This window comes from Manis javanica, chromosome 4 (assembly GCF_040802235.1).
Source record: "Manis javanica isolate MJ-LG chromosome 4, MJ_LKY, whole genome shotgun sequence".
In the NCBI taxonomy this organism is placed as follows: domain Eukaryota; kingdom Metazoa; phylum Chordata; class Mammalia; order Pholidota; family Manidae; genus Manis; species Manis javanica.
In genome coordinates this window covers 63,066,887-63,082,281 of record NC_133159.1, presented here as the reverse complement: position 1 = coordinate 63,082,281, position 15,395 = coordinate 63,066,887, and the positions used below count along the sequence as shown (strand labels likewise).

General features: G+C 35.0%; 1 protein-coding gene across 2 annotated transcripts in view; it reads right to left on the bottom strand.

The window, feature by feature from the left end:
* Positions 1–15,395, bottom strand: part of MSH4 (mutS homolog 4) — a 79,554-nt gene that overhangs the window by 59,758 nt on the left and 4,401 nt on the right. For both annotated transcript variants that reach the window (XM_017668008.3, XM_073234140.1), the window contains exons 3-4: positions 1,450–1,610; positions 53–163 (exon numbers count right to left, since the gene is read on the bottom strand). In XM_017668008.3, coding sequence (XP_017523497.3) covers positions 53–163; positions 1,450–1,610 — 272 coding nt within the window. The remainder of the gene's footprint in view (positions 1–52; positions 164–1,449; positions 1,611–15,395) is intronic.

Sequence of the window (15,395 nt, the reverse complement as noted above, 5' to 3'; positions counted from 1 at the left end):
TTCAAGTAAAGTAAAATCTTGACTGTTAATATTAAGAATAAAAATCACTTACCTTGAAATTTTCTGTGATCAGAGTAAACAACTTGGCCGAATTCCCCACAACACAAGCAGTATTTGACATTATTATTTCCAAAGGTGATAAAATTTTGAGTTTAGTGATTACCTAAAATCATTTGAATAAATAATTTCTTAAATGAAAGCTTAAGAGTCTCTAAAACTAAAAAAGTTCCACACTTTTCGAGATAAATACTTAAAACTAATTCATAGATATACAAAATAATCACTGTCCTAATTATATACTTTAATTACAATATGCTTCTAATGGTAATATAGTAAACATATTTCCTATATAAGTACAAATATAAAGCATTATTATAAACATAGGCTATATTTTACTCACAATAGTTTATAACAGTTCTAACCCAAAAAATTAGTATGAACTTATCAAATACATATTCTTAAAGTAAGATTTTTTAAAATAAATTCTTCTACTCAGTATTTTATCCATTTCCCTGAAAAAAAAATAAGCACATTCAATAGTTTAACTATGGTGCTTCAAGAGCTATTCCACCCTGGAACAGTTTGGAGTTTAAGTATACAGAAACACAGATGAGAAACATCTGCTTTATGACTTAAGCTTTTCACAATATAAGGTGCATTTCTGGGAACTGTTCTAGAAACAGAAATTTTTAATTTTCTAAACATTCCTGTTTAAAACAAAAATCTTTTTTCTATTCTTTATAATTACATAAAAATGTGAAATACCCAGACATAAAGTTAGTATGCAGTACTAGTGTATCATTTAGGTTGTTAGGTATGTTAAAAAATAATTATTAGGTAGGAAAAGGCGACCATAAGAGGAATTAGGGAAAGGAATAAAGAACAGTAAGACATTAAAAATAACAGTATATCACATTTTTTAATAATAGTAATTGGGTCAATAACATTTTAGAATATGGGATTAGGAATAGACTACCTTCTACCTGATAAATCATATGAATTCCCATGACAATAAGACAGTGGCCCAAATTAATGATGAGTGATAGAAAGTGAAGGCAAGCAGAGACTAAATTATGATTAAGACACAAGTTTCCCTTAACTCTGGAAAATAAAGTTCAAATACAGTTCAGTAGAAACAACCCTTTAAAGATAGCATATCTTATCTTTAGAGTAAGTCCAAGAATTAATTCAAAGATACTAATTTTAGAAACTAACATTAACAGTAATTTGGAATGTTCAAGTAACAGCAAACCACAGTATTTTTAGGACAAAACAGATTCAAAAAGTTAAAGTCAGATATAAAACAATTTTATTTTTATTCAAAGTAATATGCATTGGTGCTATCATAAATAATCTTTATCAAAAAGTAAACTAATTAGGAAAACAATGACTTGAAAATACACATAGTACCCACTAGATCAACCATTTTCTAGGAGTATAAATACTTACCTTTGCATATGTTGTATTATCTGCAAACTGAGATAATATAACTTGAGGGCTTTTTAAATCAATACTTGCCATTCCTATTTCACCTCTGGCAAGTCCTCTCCCTTCTACAACAGCCACAATAACTGATGGGGAGTGTGCAGAAACTGAAGATGAGGATGTAGCTGTCAAACATTTTTTTTAAAGAAAATGTGTAAACATTAATAATAAAACTTTCTAGTTCTTATTCATAAGACCTCAAAGCACCAAGTCTAGGACATGGCTACTAATACCCAAGAAAATAATTTTTTTTTCCTCACCACAAAATAACTTTTCATATGCAGACCAAATAAACATGTTAATTCTGAAAGTATTTTGCCAAAACTTAACTTCACATTTAGAAATAATACATTTATATGTTGCTTTATTTTAAATTTTATTGGAATAGAGTCTTAAAGGAACACTGAATTTGAAATTGGAAAACTTATTTATACTACTCTTGTCATTTAAAAGGCATATGAATTTGAGCAAATTATTTCATTATAATCATAAATCACAAAATATAATGTAATAACTGCCCTGCCTAACTCAGAAGGCTGAAAGGATCAGTGAGACTTTATATATATATATAAAATAAGTGATAATATATATAAATATTATAAATTATAAAACATTATAAACTATAAACTCAATTATGAGATATCTGTATAATGTCAGATATTTTATTAATATGCCAAGAATATTCTAAGTTATTTACTTGGGTTAATTCATGTAACTGTCACAATCATTACACCAAATTTGACAATATTTTCTCCATTTACTTATAAGAAGTCTGAGGCATGGATGAACAGGTTGAGTCAGAATTTTTATGCAAGCAGCCTGAATCCAGAGCAGGTGCTCTTATCCACTACATACATTACAGATTTGAGTTCTGTGCCTTACAAACTATTTTCAGGTTAGCTTTTAACTACTCTGAAGTTACATTTCTTCATCTGTAAATTGGAAATACCACTTTCCACATAGTTTTTATAAGAGATGCAATAATACGAAAAAATTTTTGTGAAATTATTTAAATATAGGACACAATAGATGAAAAAAAGTCAGACTAAAAATATCTAAAATTTTATTTTCAAAGAAGCAAAATTATCTTTTATTCCCTTGTCAACCTTCCAGTATATACCATTTTCTTGTTCTCTCCTTTCCCCCCCTGACCTAGATTCTTTTTTCTTTTCTCTTCTTCCAATACCTACAACACATAAATTTATGCTATCTCAGTCAGTAGTCAACTTAAGAGTTAACTTAAAAATCTATTGTGATTGGATTAAAGATGGCTGCATGAGAGGTGAGACAGAGGCTTCCTCCTAAAACTGCAAATAATACAAAAATATAATTACTACAACTAATCATGAAAGAACAACAGGGAAAGGGACTGCACCAGACTGCATACACCTGGAGAAAAGAGAAGACCTCATGGAACAGGGTAACATACCAAAGCTGTGGCATGGGACCCAAGCCCTTCTCCCACCCCAGTTCACTGGTGGGAGGAAGAGAAATGGAGCATGGAGGGAGTGGAGGCCAGAGACTGCTGAATACCTAACTCCAGATATCTGCTCTAGGAGCACAAACCTACATTTCATGGGGCTTCAATGGTACTTTTGTGATTAGGGGGTCGGAAAGCTAAGACAAGCAGAATTCCTGGAGAGATTGATATTCCAGCCGCTTCTGGAAAGCAGGGATCCATATCTGGCTGCTCTGGGACAAAAGAAAGGTGGGCAGTCTGAGAGACTTCCTAACAAGGAAGCCTTTAGCAAGAGGGCTGCTAAAGGGGCAAGGATTGCAAAGAGCTTGTTGCTCAGAGGAAAGGACAGGTAGACAAAATTGCCCAGGTGCACTCTCCCCAGCAGGTTGGGAGCTATCACAATCTTTAGGTGCTCCAGCTCCCTGGCTGGATACATAGCTCCAAAGAACCTCTCCATGATATGAAGCCTACTGGGCCTTTCTCCCAGCCAGCCCCACCTGACTCGCAAACCAGCAAACCCTACCAGGAATTAGGCCAGCCAGAGGGAAGATTTGTGTACACCAACTAAAAATGCGAAGCATACAGGCTTATACCTCTGTGCTTAGCCCACTGGTTCGGGCAGTGGAGACATGCATAGCAGCCGGGAAGCAGGAAACGGCCCTTTCCTCCTCCCAAGCACCAATACCACTCCCCTGTGACCCCCGACATTGCTTCAGGGGCTGAGTAGCTCCAGAGAGTAGAGCTTCTGGACACTAGAGGGTGCCATATACAAATATGAAAGGCCAAAGGAACCTGGTTCAAAGTAAAATTATTAATACAACTCCACCAAAAGATTTAAATGACATTGATCTCATGAATCTTCCTGAAAGAGAGTTCGAAATAAAAATGATTAACATGCTCATAGAGGTATGGAAAGATATTCAGTAACTCAGGAATGAATTCTGGTCAGAGATCCAATGGTTCAAGAGCACAATGGAGGGTATTAAAAGCAGATCAGATATGGTAGAGGAGACAATAAATGAAATAGAAACTAGAGAAGAGGAATACAAAGAAGCTGAGGCACTGAGAGAAAAAAGGACCTCTAAGAATGAAAGAATATTGAGAGAACTGTGTGACCAATCCAAACGGAAGAATATTCACATTATAGGAGTACCAGAAGAAGAAAAGAGAGAAAAAGGATTAGTGTCTTTGAGGAGACAATTGCTGAAAAATTCCCCAATCTGGTGAAGGAGATAGTCTCTCAGGCCATGGAGGTGCACAGATATCCCAACACAAGGGATCCAAGGAAGACAACACCAAAACATATAGTAATTAAAATGTCAAAGATCAAGGATAAGGACAGACTATTAAAAGCAGCCAGAGAGAGAAATAAGATCACATACAAAGGAAAGCCCATCAGGCTATCATCAGACTTCTCAGCAGAAACCTTACAGGCCAGAAGGGAGTGGCATGATGTATTTAATGCAATGAAGCAGAAGTGCAAGCGCCTGGAACCAAGATTACTTTATCTGGCAAGATTATCAGTAAAATTTGAAGGAAGGATTAAACAATTTCCAGATAAGCAAAAGCTGAGAGAATTTACCTCAAACAAACCACCTCTACAGTGTATTTTGGAGGGACTGCTATAGATGGAAGTGTTCCTAAGGTTTAATAGCTGTCACCAGAGGTAATAAAACCACAGAAACGAGAGTAGAACAGCTAATTACTAAGCAAACACAAAATTAAATTAACTATCCCCAAAGTGAATCAAGGGATAGACAAAGAGTATAGAATATAATATCTAATATATAAAGAAAGGAGGAGGAAGAAAAAAGGAGGAAAAAAAAGGGACCTTTAGATTGTGTGTGTAATAGCATATTAAGAGAGTTAAATTAGACTCTTAGATAGTAAGGAAGTTAACCTTGAACCTTTGAACCACAAATCTAAAGACTGCAGTGGCAAAACATACATATGTACCATTAATCACTCTAAATGTAAATGGACTGAATGCACCAATCAAAAGACATAGAGTCACTGAATGGATAAAAAAACAAGATCCATCTATATGCTGCCTACAAGAAACTCACTTTAAATCCAAAGACATACACAGACTAAAGGTGAAGGGATGGAAAAAGATATTTCATGCAAATAATAGGGAGAAAAAAGGAGGAACTGCAGTACTTGTATCAGACAAAATAGACTTCAAAACAAAGAAAGTCACAAGAGACAAAGAAGGACATTACATAGTGATAAAAGGGTTAATACAACAAGAAGATATTACTGTTATAAATATCTATGAGCCCAACACAGGAGCACCAACATACGTGAAACAAATACTAACAGAATTAAAAGGGGAAATAGAATGCAATGCATTCATTCTAGGAGACTTCAACACTTCACTCACTCTGAAGGACAGATCAACCAGACAGAAAATAAGTAAGGAGACAGAGGCACTAAAGAACACATTAGAACAGGTGGACCTAACAGACATCTACAGAATTCTACACCCAAAAGCAGCAGAATACACATTCTTCTCAAGTGCACATGGAACATTTTCAAGAATAGATTGTATATTAGGCCACAAAAAGAGCCTCAGTAAATTCAAAACGACTGAAATTGTACCAACCAGTTTCTCAGACTACAAAGGTATGAAACTAGAAATAAATAATGCAAGGAAAATGAAAAATCCCACAAACACATGGAGGCTTCACAACATGCTCCTAAATAACCAATGGATCAATGACCAAATAAAAACAGATATCAAGCAATATATGGAGACAAATAACAACAATAATTCAACACTGCAAAATCAACACAGCAAAGGCCGTGCCAAGAGTAAAGTATATTGCAATACAGGCCTACCTCAGGAATAAAGAACAATCCCATATGAGCAGTCTAAACTCACAACTAACAAAACTAAAAAAAGAAGAAAAATGAAGACCAAAGTCAGTAGAAGGAGGGACATAATAAAGATTAGAGCAGAAATAAATGAAATCGAGAAGAATAAAACAATAGAAACAATCAATGAAGGTAAGAGCTGGTTCTTCAAGAAAACGAACAAAATAGATAAACCCCTAGTCAGACTTATAAAGAAAAAAGAAAAAAAGAGTCTACTCATATAAACAGAATCAGAAATGAGAAAGGAAAAATCACTACAGACACCAAATAAATACAAAGAATTATTAGAGAATACTATGAAAAATTATATGCTAACAAACTGGATAACCTAGAAGAAATGCACAACTTTCTAGAAAAATACAACCTTCCAAGACTGACCCAAAAAGAAACAGAAAATCTGAACAGACTAATTACCAGCAATGAAATTGAATTAGTAATCAAAAACCTACCTAAGATAAAAACCCTTGGACCAGATGGCTTCACTGCTGAATTTCATCAAACATTAAGTGAAGACCTAATACCCATCCTCCATAAAGTTTTCCAAAAAGTAGAAGAGGAGGGAATACTTTCAGACTCATTCTATAAGGCCAGCATCACTCAAAGACACTATAAAAATAGAATAGAAAGCTTTTCCTTTAAGATCGTGAACAAGACAAGGATGCCCACTCTCCCCAATTCTATTCAACATAGTACTGGAGGTCCTAGCTACAGCAATCAGACAACACAAAGAAATAAATGGCATCCAGATTGGCAAGAAGAAGTTAAAGTTGCAGGATACAAAATTAATACACAGAAATCTGTGGTATCCTACAGTATGGGAGAATATATTTGTAAATGACATATCCAACAAGGGGTTAACATCCAAAATATATAAAGAACTCACACGCCTCAACACCCAAAAATCAAATAACCTGATTAAAAAATGGGTGGAGGATCTGAAGATAGTTCTCCAAAGAAGAAATTCAGATGGCCAATAGACACATGAAAAAATGCTCCACATCACGTATAATCAGGGAAATGCAAATTAAAACCACAATGAGATATCACCTCACACCAGTAAGGATGACTAGCATCAAAAAGACTAAGAACAACAAGTGCTGGTGAGGATGTGGAGAAATGGGAACCCTCCTACATTGCTGGTGGGAATGTAAGCTAGTTCAACCATTGTGGAAAGCAATATGGAGGTTCCTCAAAAAAACTAAAAAAAGAAATACCATTTGACCCAGGAATCCCAATCCTTGGAATTTACCCAAAGAATACAACTTCTCACATTCAAAAAGACATATGCACCCCTATGTTACCGCATCACTTTTTATAATAGTCAAGATATGGAAGCATCCTAAGTGTCCAACCGTAGATGAATGGATAAAGAAGAGGTGGTACATATACACAATGGAATATTATTCAGCCATAAGAAAGAAATAAATCCTACCATTTGCAAGAACATGGATGGAGCTGGAGGACATTATGCTCAGTGAAATAAGCCAGGTGGAGAAAGATAAGTGCCAAATGATTTCCCTCAGTTGTGGACTATAACAATGAAGCAAAACTGAAGAAACAAAATAGCAGCAGACTCACAGACTCCAAGAAGGGACTAGTGGTACCAAAGGGAACGGTGTGGGAGGGCAGGTGGGGAGGGAGGGAGAAAGGGATTGAGGGGTATTATGTTTAGTACACATGGTGTGGGGGATCACTGGGAAAACAGTGCAGCACATAGAAGGCAAATAGTGAATCTGTTTCATCTTACTACACTGATGGACAGTGACTGCATTGGGGTATGGGTTGGGACTTGACAATATGGGTAAATGTAATAACCACATTGTTTTTTCATGTGAAACCTTCATAAGAGTGTATATCAATAAGACCTTAATAAAAAAAAATTTTTTTAAAGAAATCTTTTGGTAAAAAAAAAATCTGTTGTGCCTAGATCTCAGAATCCATTTTGTCATTAAAGCCATGTTACACATGGTGATTGAATATTTATTAGGTCTATGGAGTCAGTTTAAATTCTTTAATAGAATATGACCTTCCTAACTTTGATTGGAAAATAAATACCAAGTTCTAGTGGAAATCACTCAGAAGACATCTCCCTTAAACTTCTTAAAGAACACTTTTACTTTTATCTACTATAAGTAATAGTATAATGAGCATGCTAGTGCAAGGATCTGTTTTCTGGGTCTCCTATTATTTCCTTAAAGTTGATCCTTAGAAGTCAAATCACTGGAACCAAGGAAAATCACAATTTTTAAAACCTTGTATGTATGTGTTGCCAAATCTCTTGTCAGAATTTTACCAATTTTTAATTCCATGAACAGTATATGAGAAAAAACAATCTTTCTGTGTCCTTAACCATTACTAACTTCTGAAATGTATTATTATTATTATTACTATTATTATTATTATTAGCTAAAGGACTGGCACTTAGATTTGTATTTTTAAGAATTACTATCAAAATTGAACATAACAATATATCCATTTGTTGTCTAGATTTTCTTTTGAGAAGTTTATACCCATTTTATACAATTTTTACTAGGTCTTAATTGTTTTCAATCAGTTTTTATGATAATTTTGTAAATCAATGACAATATTTTATACTTGTGGCAACCTTAATTTTATTGATATCTCAAAAATTTCTACTTTTGTATAGACAATCTTTTCCTTTATAATCTCTCCCATTGCTTTCCTGCTAAGACACTCCTCCATCACTGAGATATTTGATATACATCACTATTATCTTCTAATTTTTTGAATTGTTTTGTTCAGTTTGATCTTTCTTTTGGGCATAAATTTGAGCATTTGTTTGTCCACCATGTCCAGTATGAAGGATGACCAAGAGGTACAGAGTTCGACTCATTCATGGGCAGTTGTTAATAGTCTAGTTGGGTGGTTCAGGGACTTGGAATGACCATGATCGAAAAATCAGAACAAGGAAAGCTGGGTAAAAAGAATGTGGATGGATCTCCTAGAATGAGCATAAACTTTGAAAATATTTGTATCTCATGTGAATGCCCAACAAAGGGCATCCACTGTCAAAAAGATACTTCATAATCAGGTAGACAAAATTCCATGCTCTGTGGATGTCAGTAAGCCTCTTTTTCCCAGCTACCCCAGTGCTTCCTCAATAGATCCATGAACAAAGTGGCCATGGTAACAGGGATGGACGCTATGTATAAAATCAGAATTTCCTCTTACCAAGGTTGACCTGGTTAACCCCACTGCTAAGTGCCTAATCTGCCAACAGCAGAGATCAACCTTAAATGCTCTACATAGCACTACTTCCCAGAGGCACAGCCCACTGTCTTAAGATTAGTTACATTGGATTTCTTCCACCAGGGAGGGGACAGATATTTGTTTTCACTGGAATAAACACATATTCTAGACACGGATATGCCTTCCTTTCCCACAGTACTTCTGCCACATCACCATCTGTGAACTCACAGAATGCCTTATCTACCATCATGGCATCCCACACAGTATTGTGTCTGATCAAGGAACACATTTCAGCAAAAGAAATATATTAATGGACTCATAACCATTGAATGAACTTGTCTAACCATATACCCCTTCACCAAATATGTCTGGCTTAACTGAAAGACACAAAAGATTACTGAAGATTCAGTTACCGAGCCAATTAGGAGAAAAACCTTTAAAGAATGGGATTCTGTCTTACAGAATGCAGTTTATATTTTGAATCAGAGAGCATTATATGATGTTCATAGTCCTAATCAAGGGGTGCAACTGGGAGTAGCTACTCTATCATATCTACTAACCCACCTGAGTAATTTTTGCTTCCCATCCTGGCAACTTGAGCTCTACTGGTTTTGAGAGCTTAGTCTCCACAGGTTTTTGGTTCCACCAAGTTACACAATGGTTCCATTGAAGTGGAAAATGAAACTACCACCTGGCTATTTTGGGCTCCTTATGTATGCTACTGAACCAACAGAAAGAAAAAAACAAACAGGAGAGGGTTACCTAAGGATGGAGGGGTCAGTCCTGATTTCGAAGTGGAAATCATGTTGCTATACACAGTGGAAGCAAAGTGGACTATGTAGGAACTGAATAATAAAGGGAAACCTCACTAACATGGAGTCAGGAAGACAGCCAATGGAGCTGTTGGGCCCCATCACTCACCCTCAATTGCAGACCCAACTAGAAGTGACAAACCTTGCAAGATAATACCGATTTAGCTACTACTTTACTACCCATTAGGAGGAAGGAGGCCTAGCAACAACCCAGCCAATGAGAGACTGCCACAACTCATCCAAAGAAAAGCCACTATACTTGGAACTCCCAGTTTACTCCAGTGGACTTTTGTTTGTAATAGCCTTCCCAAATCTATCATCTTTTCTATAACAGACTGTTCCTTTCCTTTGTTCTCTGGACTTGCCCATGGTTTTGCCAAAGCTCGCATATCCTTAATTGTAATTCTCTTCCATTCCCAAATAAACCCATTTTTGCTGGTAAAATAAGTGATAGTTTTATATTTAAGGTTAGTGGAGGCCAGGAGATTCTCTGAGTTTTCTCTTCATATTTAGAATATTAAGGGATAATGGAAAACTACAGTAACCAAAAAAAAGGCATGATTAAGGACTCAGACCCTTCAGGAATGAAGGTGTGGGTTACTCCACACATTTCTTAGGGTAACAGAAATATGGAATGAATTGTGAAAGAAGAAAACCCATAGATTATCAACTACAACTTCACAGGCAACTAAGAAAACAAGAACCAAAAAAAAAAGAAAACAAGAACCCTAGTAGCCTTGATGTTTTCTCTATGCTTTGTTGCATGTATGTTTTTATATGTATAAACTAACCATTTTCTTCTATCTCATTTCACTTTGAAAAAAACATTATACATAAGTTATTAAAGGTTAACTTTACAACTTATTCTTTATGTAACAGACTATTCAGTGGGACCATGGCTGAATTTGAGATAATTAGTATACAATGACTGTTGGAGATACACATTTTCTCATTTCAGGTAAAAGAACCTCCTCACTTATAAGGGTAGATGTATCCTGTTAGGTAGAAATATAGAGGCATTTTGTTGTGTGTTGCTAATAAAATAACTGATAGTTTTATATTTAAGGTTAGTGGAGGTCAGGAGATGGATAGCCAAACAAGTTGTGCCAGTTATCAATTTATTGTCACAGCTCCAAATTCACCCGTTAATGTAAGCTCTGCAGTAATGGGCAGAATCCTATAAGCACTTCTCAAAGTGTGCATAATGTAAAAATTTCTCAGTAAAGGACACTAGAGGGACCTTGCTGGATGAAGAGCTATCCTGCAGTTTCCACCACAGCACTGAGTCAGCAGTATAGGGATGAGGACGTCTAGTGGTGATGTGCCCCAGCCACACACCGGGAAGTGTTGTCCCTGGCAATCTCACAGCCCCAGCATGGCAGTAATAACATACCCTCTCACAGGGCCTTCCCACACTCCTCTCAGTACAGATATCCTGCACTCCAGCCTACTCCCTCTGCAATTTCACCCTCTCCTAAAGTTTGTCTCCCACAGTCTTCTTGATGTCACCACATTTCCAACAGAGAAACTGTATGTTCTATACCTTCTGCCCACACCAGAGCCCTCTCCCATTGTACAACCATGTGACAGCAACCAGCTATAGTTCACCCACCCCGCCTGCTTCCTGTTTGCCCTGTACAATGGACCAGCTTTGGCCTGGAAAATCTACAGCCTCTGCCATTCAGTAAATTTAACTTCACCTTCTCCAATGAGATCTGTACCCCAGCCTTGGAGATGGATGGTAGAGGGGGCTCGCTTCCAAGTATGATTTCTTGGGACTCCCTTCAGTCTCAGGGTGCCTAATAGAGATTTCCGATATCCCACACCTACTCTTTATCATAGTTTAATAATCCCTTACAATAAATTTCCCCAATTTAAATCACTATGGTTCTTTCTTCAGACTAGATCCAGACTGCTATAGTATCTACCTATATATAGTCCAGCAGAGTAAAGGAAGAATGAAAATAGCAACACTATTAGTAAAATGCAATGTGAAAAGAGAGCACGTAGCAGGGAGACTTAACCTAGATTTACAGGATCACAGAAGGCCTTCTGAAAGTAGTAGTATCTAAGCTTAGATTTGAGGAATAAATAAGAGTTAACTAAACTATATGATGATGAGAAAAAAGAGTTTTCTAAGTAAAGGAAATAGCATATACCGAAGCCTGAAGGTAAAAGAGAAGCACCTGAAGGTAAAAAAAGCACCATGTTCAAGGTATAGGAAAAAATATCAGAATGGTTAAAACACAGAGTACAAGTGATAAAATAGTGTGAGACAACACTAGAATGCCTGAGTTTATCAGGGACTGCATAATATAGCTATGTCCAGATATTTAAACTTGATCTTAACAGCAATGGGGACCCAAAAATTATTAGAAATAACAATACAGCAAAGGGCTATTGTAGGTTAAAGTTGTATCCCCCTAAAAATTCTAAACCTTTAGGTAACAGAATATTCAGTGGAATACGACTATTCCAAATGTGACTATATTTGGAGATAAGGCCTTTAAAGAAATAATTAAGGTTAAATAGTCAATAGGTTGGGCCCTTATCTAATATGACTGGTATCCTTATAAGAAAAGATTTGGACACATATATGCACAGAAGCACCATGTGAAAAAAACAGATGAAGTTGGCCATTTCCAAGTCAAGCAGAGAGGCCTCAGAATGCATGCAACCTGCTGATATCATGATACTGGCCTTCTGACATCCAGAAATGATAGAAAATAATTTCTGTTGTTTAAGCCACTAAGTTTATGGTATTTTTGTTATGGTAGACCCAGCAAACTAATACAGTGGCTGACTATACAAAAAAATAGACAAAAATCAATTTTATGTCTATATATCATCCATAAATATTTAGAAAATATAATTTTTAAAAGACTACAATTGAATTGCCACAAAAATTATCAGATACAATAGTAATAAATCTAACAAACATATATAAAACTTCATGGAAAAGCATTATATAAATTATAAACTTTATGAAAAAACATTAAATCTAAGTAAGTAGACAGGAATCCCATGCTCACAGATAAAAGACTTAATATTTCAAGTCTCCCTAAAAGAATCTATTGATTTAGTACAAGTGCAATTTCAATCAATATTTCAAAGTGCTTTTTCTGGAAACTGATAAATTTTGGCTTAAAATTTATGTGGAAGAGCAAAGGGCCAGTAGGAGCCAAGGCTCTCCTGAGGTAAAATAAGGTGACCAGAGGATGATAAAGATGTAAGAGCTGCCCTACTAGGTATCAAAACATACTATAAAGCTAAAGACAGTATGAAAATGACCCAGAGATAGACATAATGACTCATGGAAGTTAAGAGAGGTAGAAACAGAACCATACATATGTTGGTCTATGATATATGACAAAGGTGACATTGCAAGTCATTGGAGGAGGAAACTCAAGAAATAGGAATTGTCTCTATGGGAAAAAGACAAAGTCACCTTCTTACCTCATATTATGAACAAACATCAATTCCAGGCATATTAAAACTTAAATGTGAAAAGCAAAATCTTAAAACTCTCAGAAGAAATGCAGAAAAAACATATTTGACCTGGAACAGGTATGAGATTCCTAACTAATACATAAAAAGTGGTAATCATAGAAGAAAATACTGATAAAATTGACTCTATTAAAGTGAAGAACTCTAACTTCTGCTTCTGGTATGGTGGACAAGGTCATATGAATCCATTCTCTTGGTGAAAACAAACTCCTAGACAAAATATAACTATACAAACATACATACAAAGAACATAAAATACACACAAACTTAACAAAAATATATACATACAAGCATAAAAAAAACCTAAAAGCTTTAAAGAGTTTCAGGAATACATGCATATGTATGTGTCAGAATATACTGAATTTCACTTAAATATGCTCATTTTATTGTATGTCAATGACACCTGAATAAAACTGATAAAAAGCTTATCATGCATACTGATACTTCCAATTTTAGCAAAAAAAAAGGGGGGGGCATTAAAAAGCAGAAAGATACTGAGGAATTTTTGGGCCAAGATCCAAAAAACCCAAAATAATCCAAAGAGATAAACCCAGGAAAAGCAGCCAATTTTTTCTTGAGGCCATTTGCTTAACAGTTTGGAAGTAAAAAAAATAGAAAAATATATACCATATAAACACTAACCAAAAGAAAAGGAATTGCTATACTAATAGCAGATAAAATAAACTTAAGACAAAAAGCATATCTAGAGATGAAGAGTAATTTTATACTAAGATATAACAGTGCTAAATTTGTATGCTCCTACTAAAATAGCTTCAAAATATGCAAAACAGGAATTTAACAGGACTATAAGAGGAACAGACAAGTCCACAATCATGAGAGAATTTTAACATACCTCTACCAAAAAGTCAGTAGTGATATGGAACTAACACAATTAAAGAAATGACCTATTAGATGTATATGCAACACATTTGTAAAAGACATACTCTTTTCAAGCAGATATAGAATATTCACTTAAGAAAACTTGTAAAATTAAGAATTTCTGTTCCTCAAAAGACATCATAAAAAAGGAAGAAGATAAGCTACAAGCCTAGAAAAGATATATTCAATACATATAGTTATCAAAAGATTTCATATTCAGAATAAGTAATTTCTACAAATTGATAAAAATAAAACTAAAGAAAAATGGGCAAAAAACAAACAGTTATTTCACAGATAAAGCTACATAGCCAAAAAGTATACAAAAGATGATCAATCATTAATAACCAAGAAAATGCAAATTTGGACTATAGTTAGGTGGTATTTTACAACTGCTAGACTGGCAAATATTAAGAAGTCTGACATTATCAAATATTAGAGGAGATATAGATTAACAAGAACTCTCATACACTAATAAAATTATACATTGGTAGAACCACTTAGAAAAACAATTTGTTATCGTGTAAATGTACATTCACAAATCCTATAACCAAGCTGTATGTATCTTAGAGATGCTTACACATGAAGACCTATATTTTTAAGGGTTTGTTTTTTAATTTTTTTGTTTAAATTGATTTTTTTAAAATTAAAGTATCATTGATATACTCTTATGATGGCTTCAAATACACAACACAGTGGTTAACATTCAACCATATTATCAAGTCCTCACTCCCTCTAGTGTGGTCACTATCCATCAACGTACTAAGATGTTATAGAGACATTAACTGTATTATCCATGCTGTACTACTGTCCCCATGACCACCCTATATTGTGATTGTGAATTATTGTGCCCCTTAACCCCCTTCTCCCTCCTCTGCCACCCTCCTCCACCTCTCCCCTCTGGTAACCATTAGTCCCTTCTAGGTGTCTAAGGGTCTAACCCTAACTCGTCATATGATGACTTACTTTACCTATTTTGCCCTCAAGGAAACCTAGTAGATTTAGATAAAAACTAAAATTTAAGTATTAAAAAAAAATACAATACTATTACCAGAATCAATTTCTATATTTAAATAAACATCATATAAAAGGGAGAGCTTTCTCTTTCTTGTACTTTGTCAGAATGATTAAAATAATGTAGACCTGTGTTTATTTACACACAATATTAG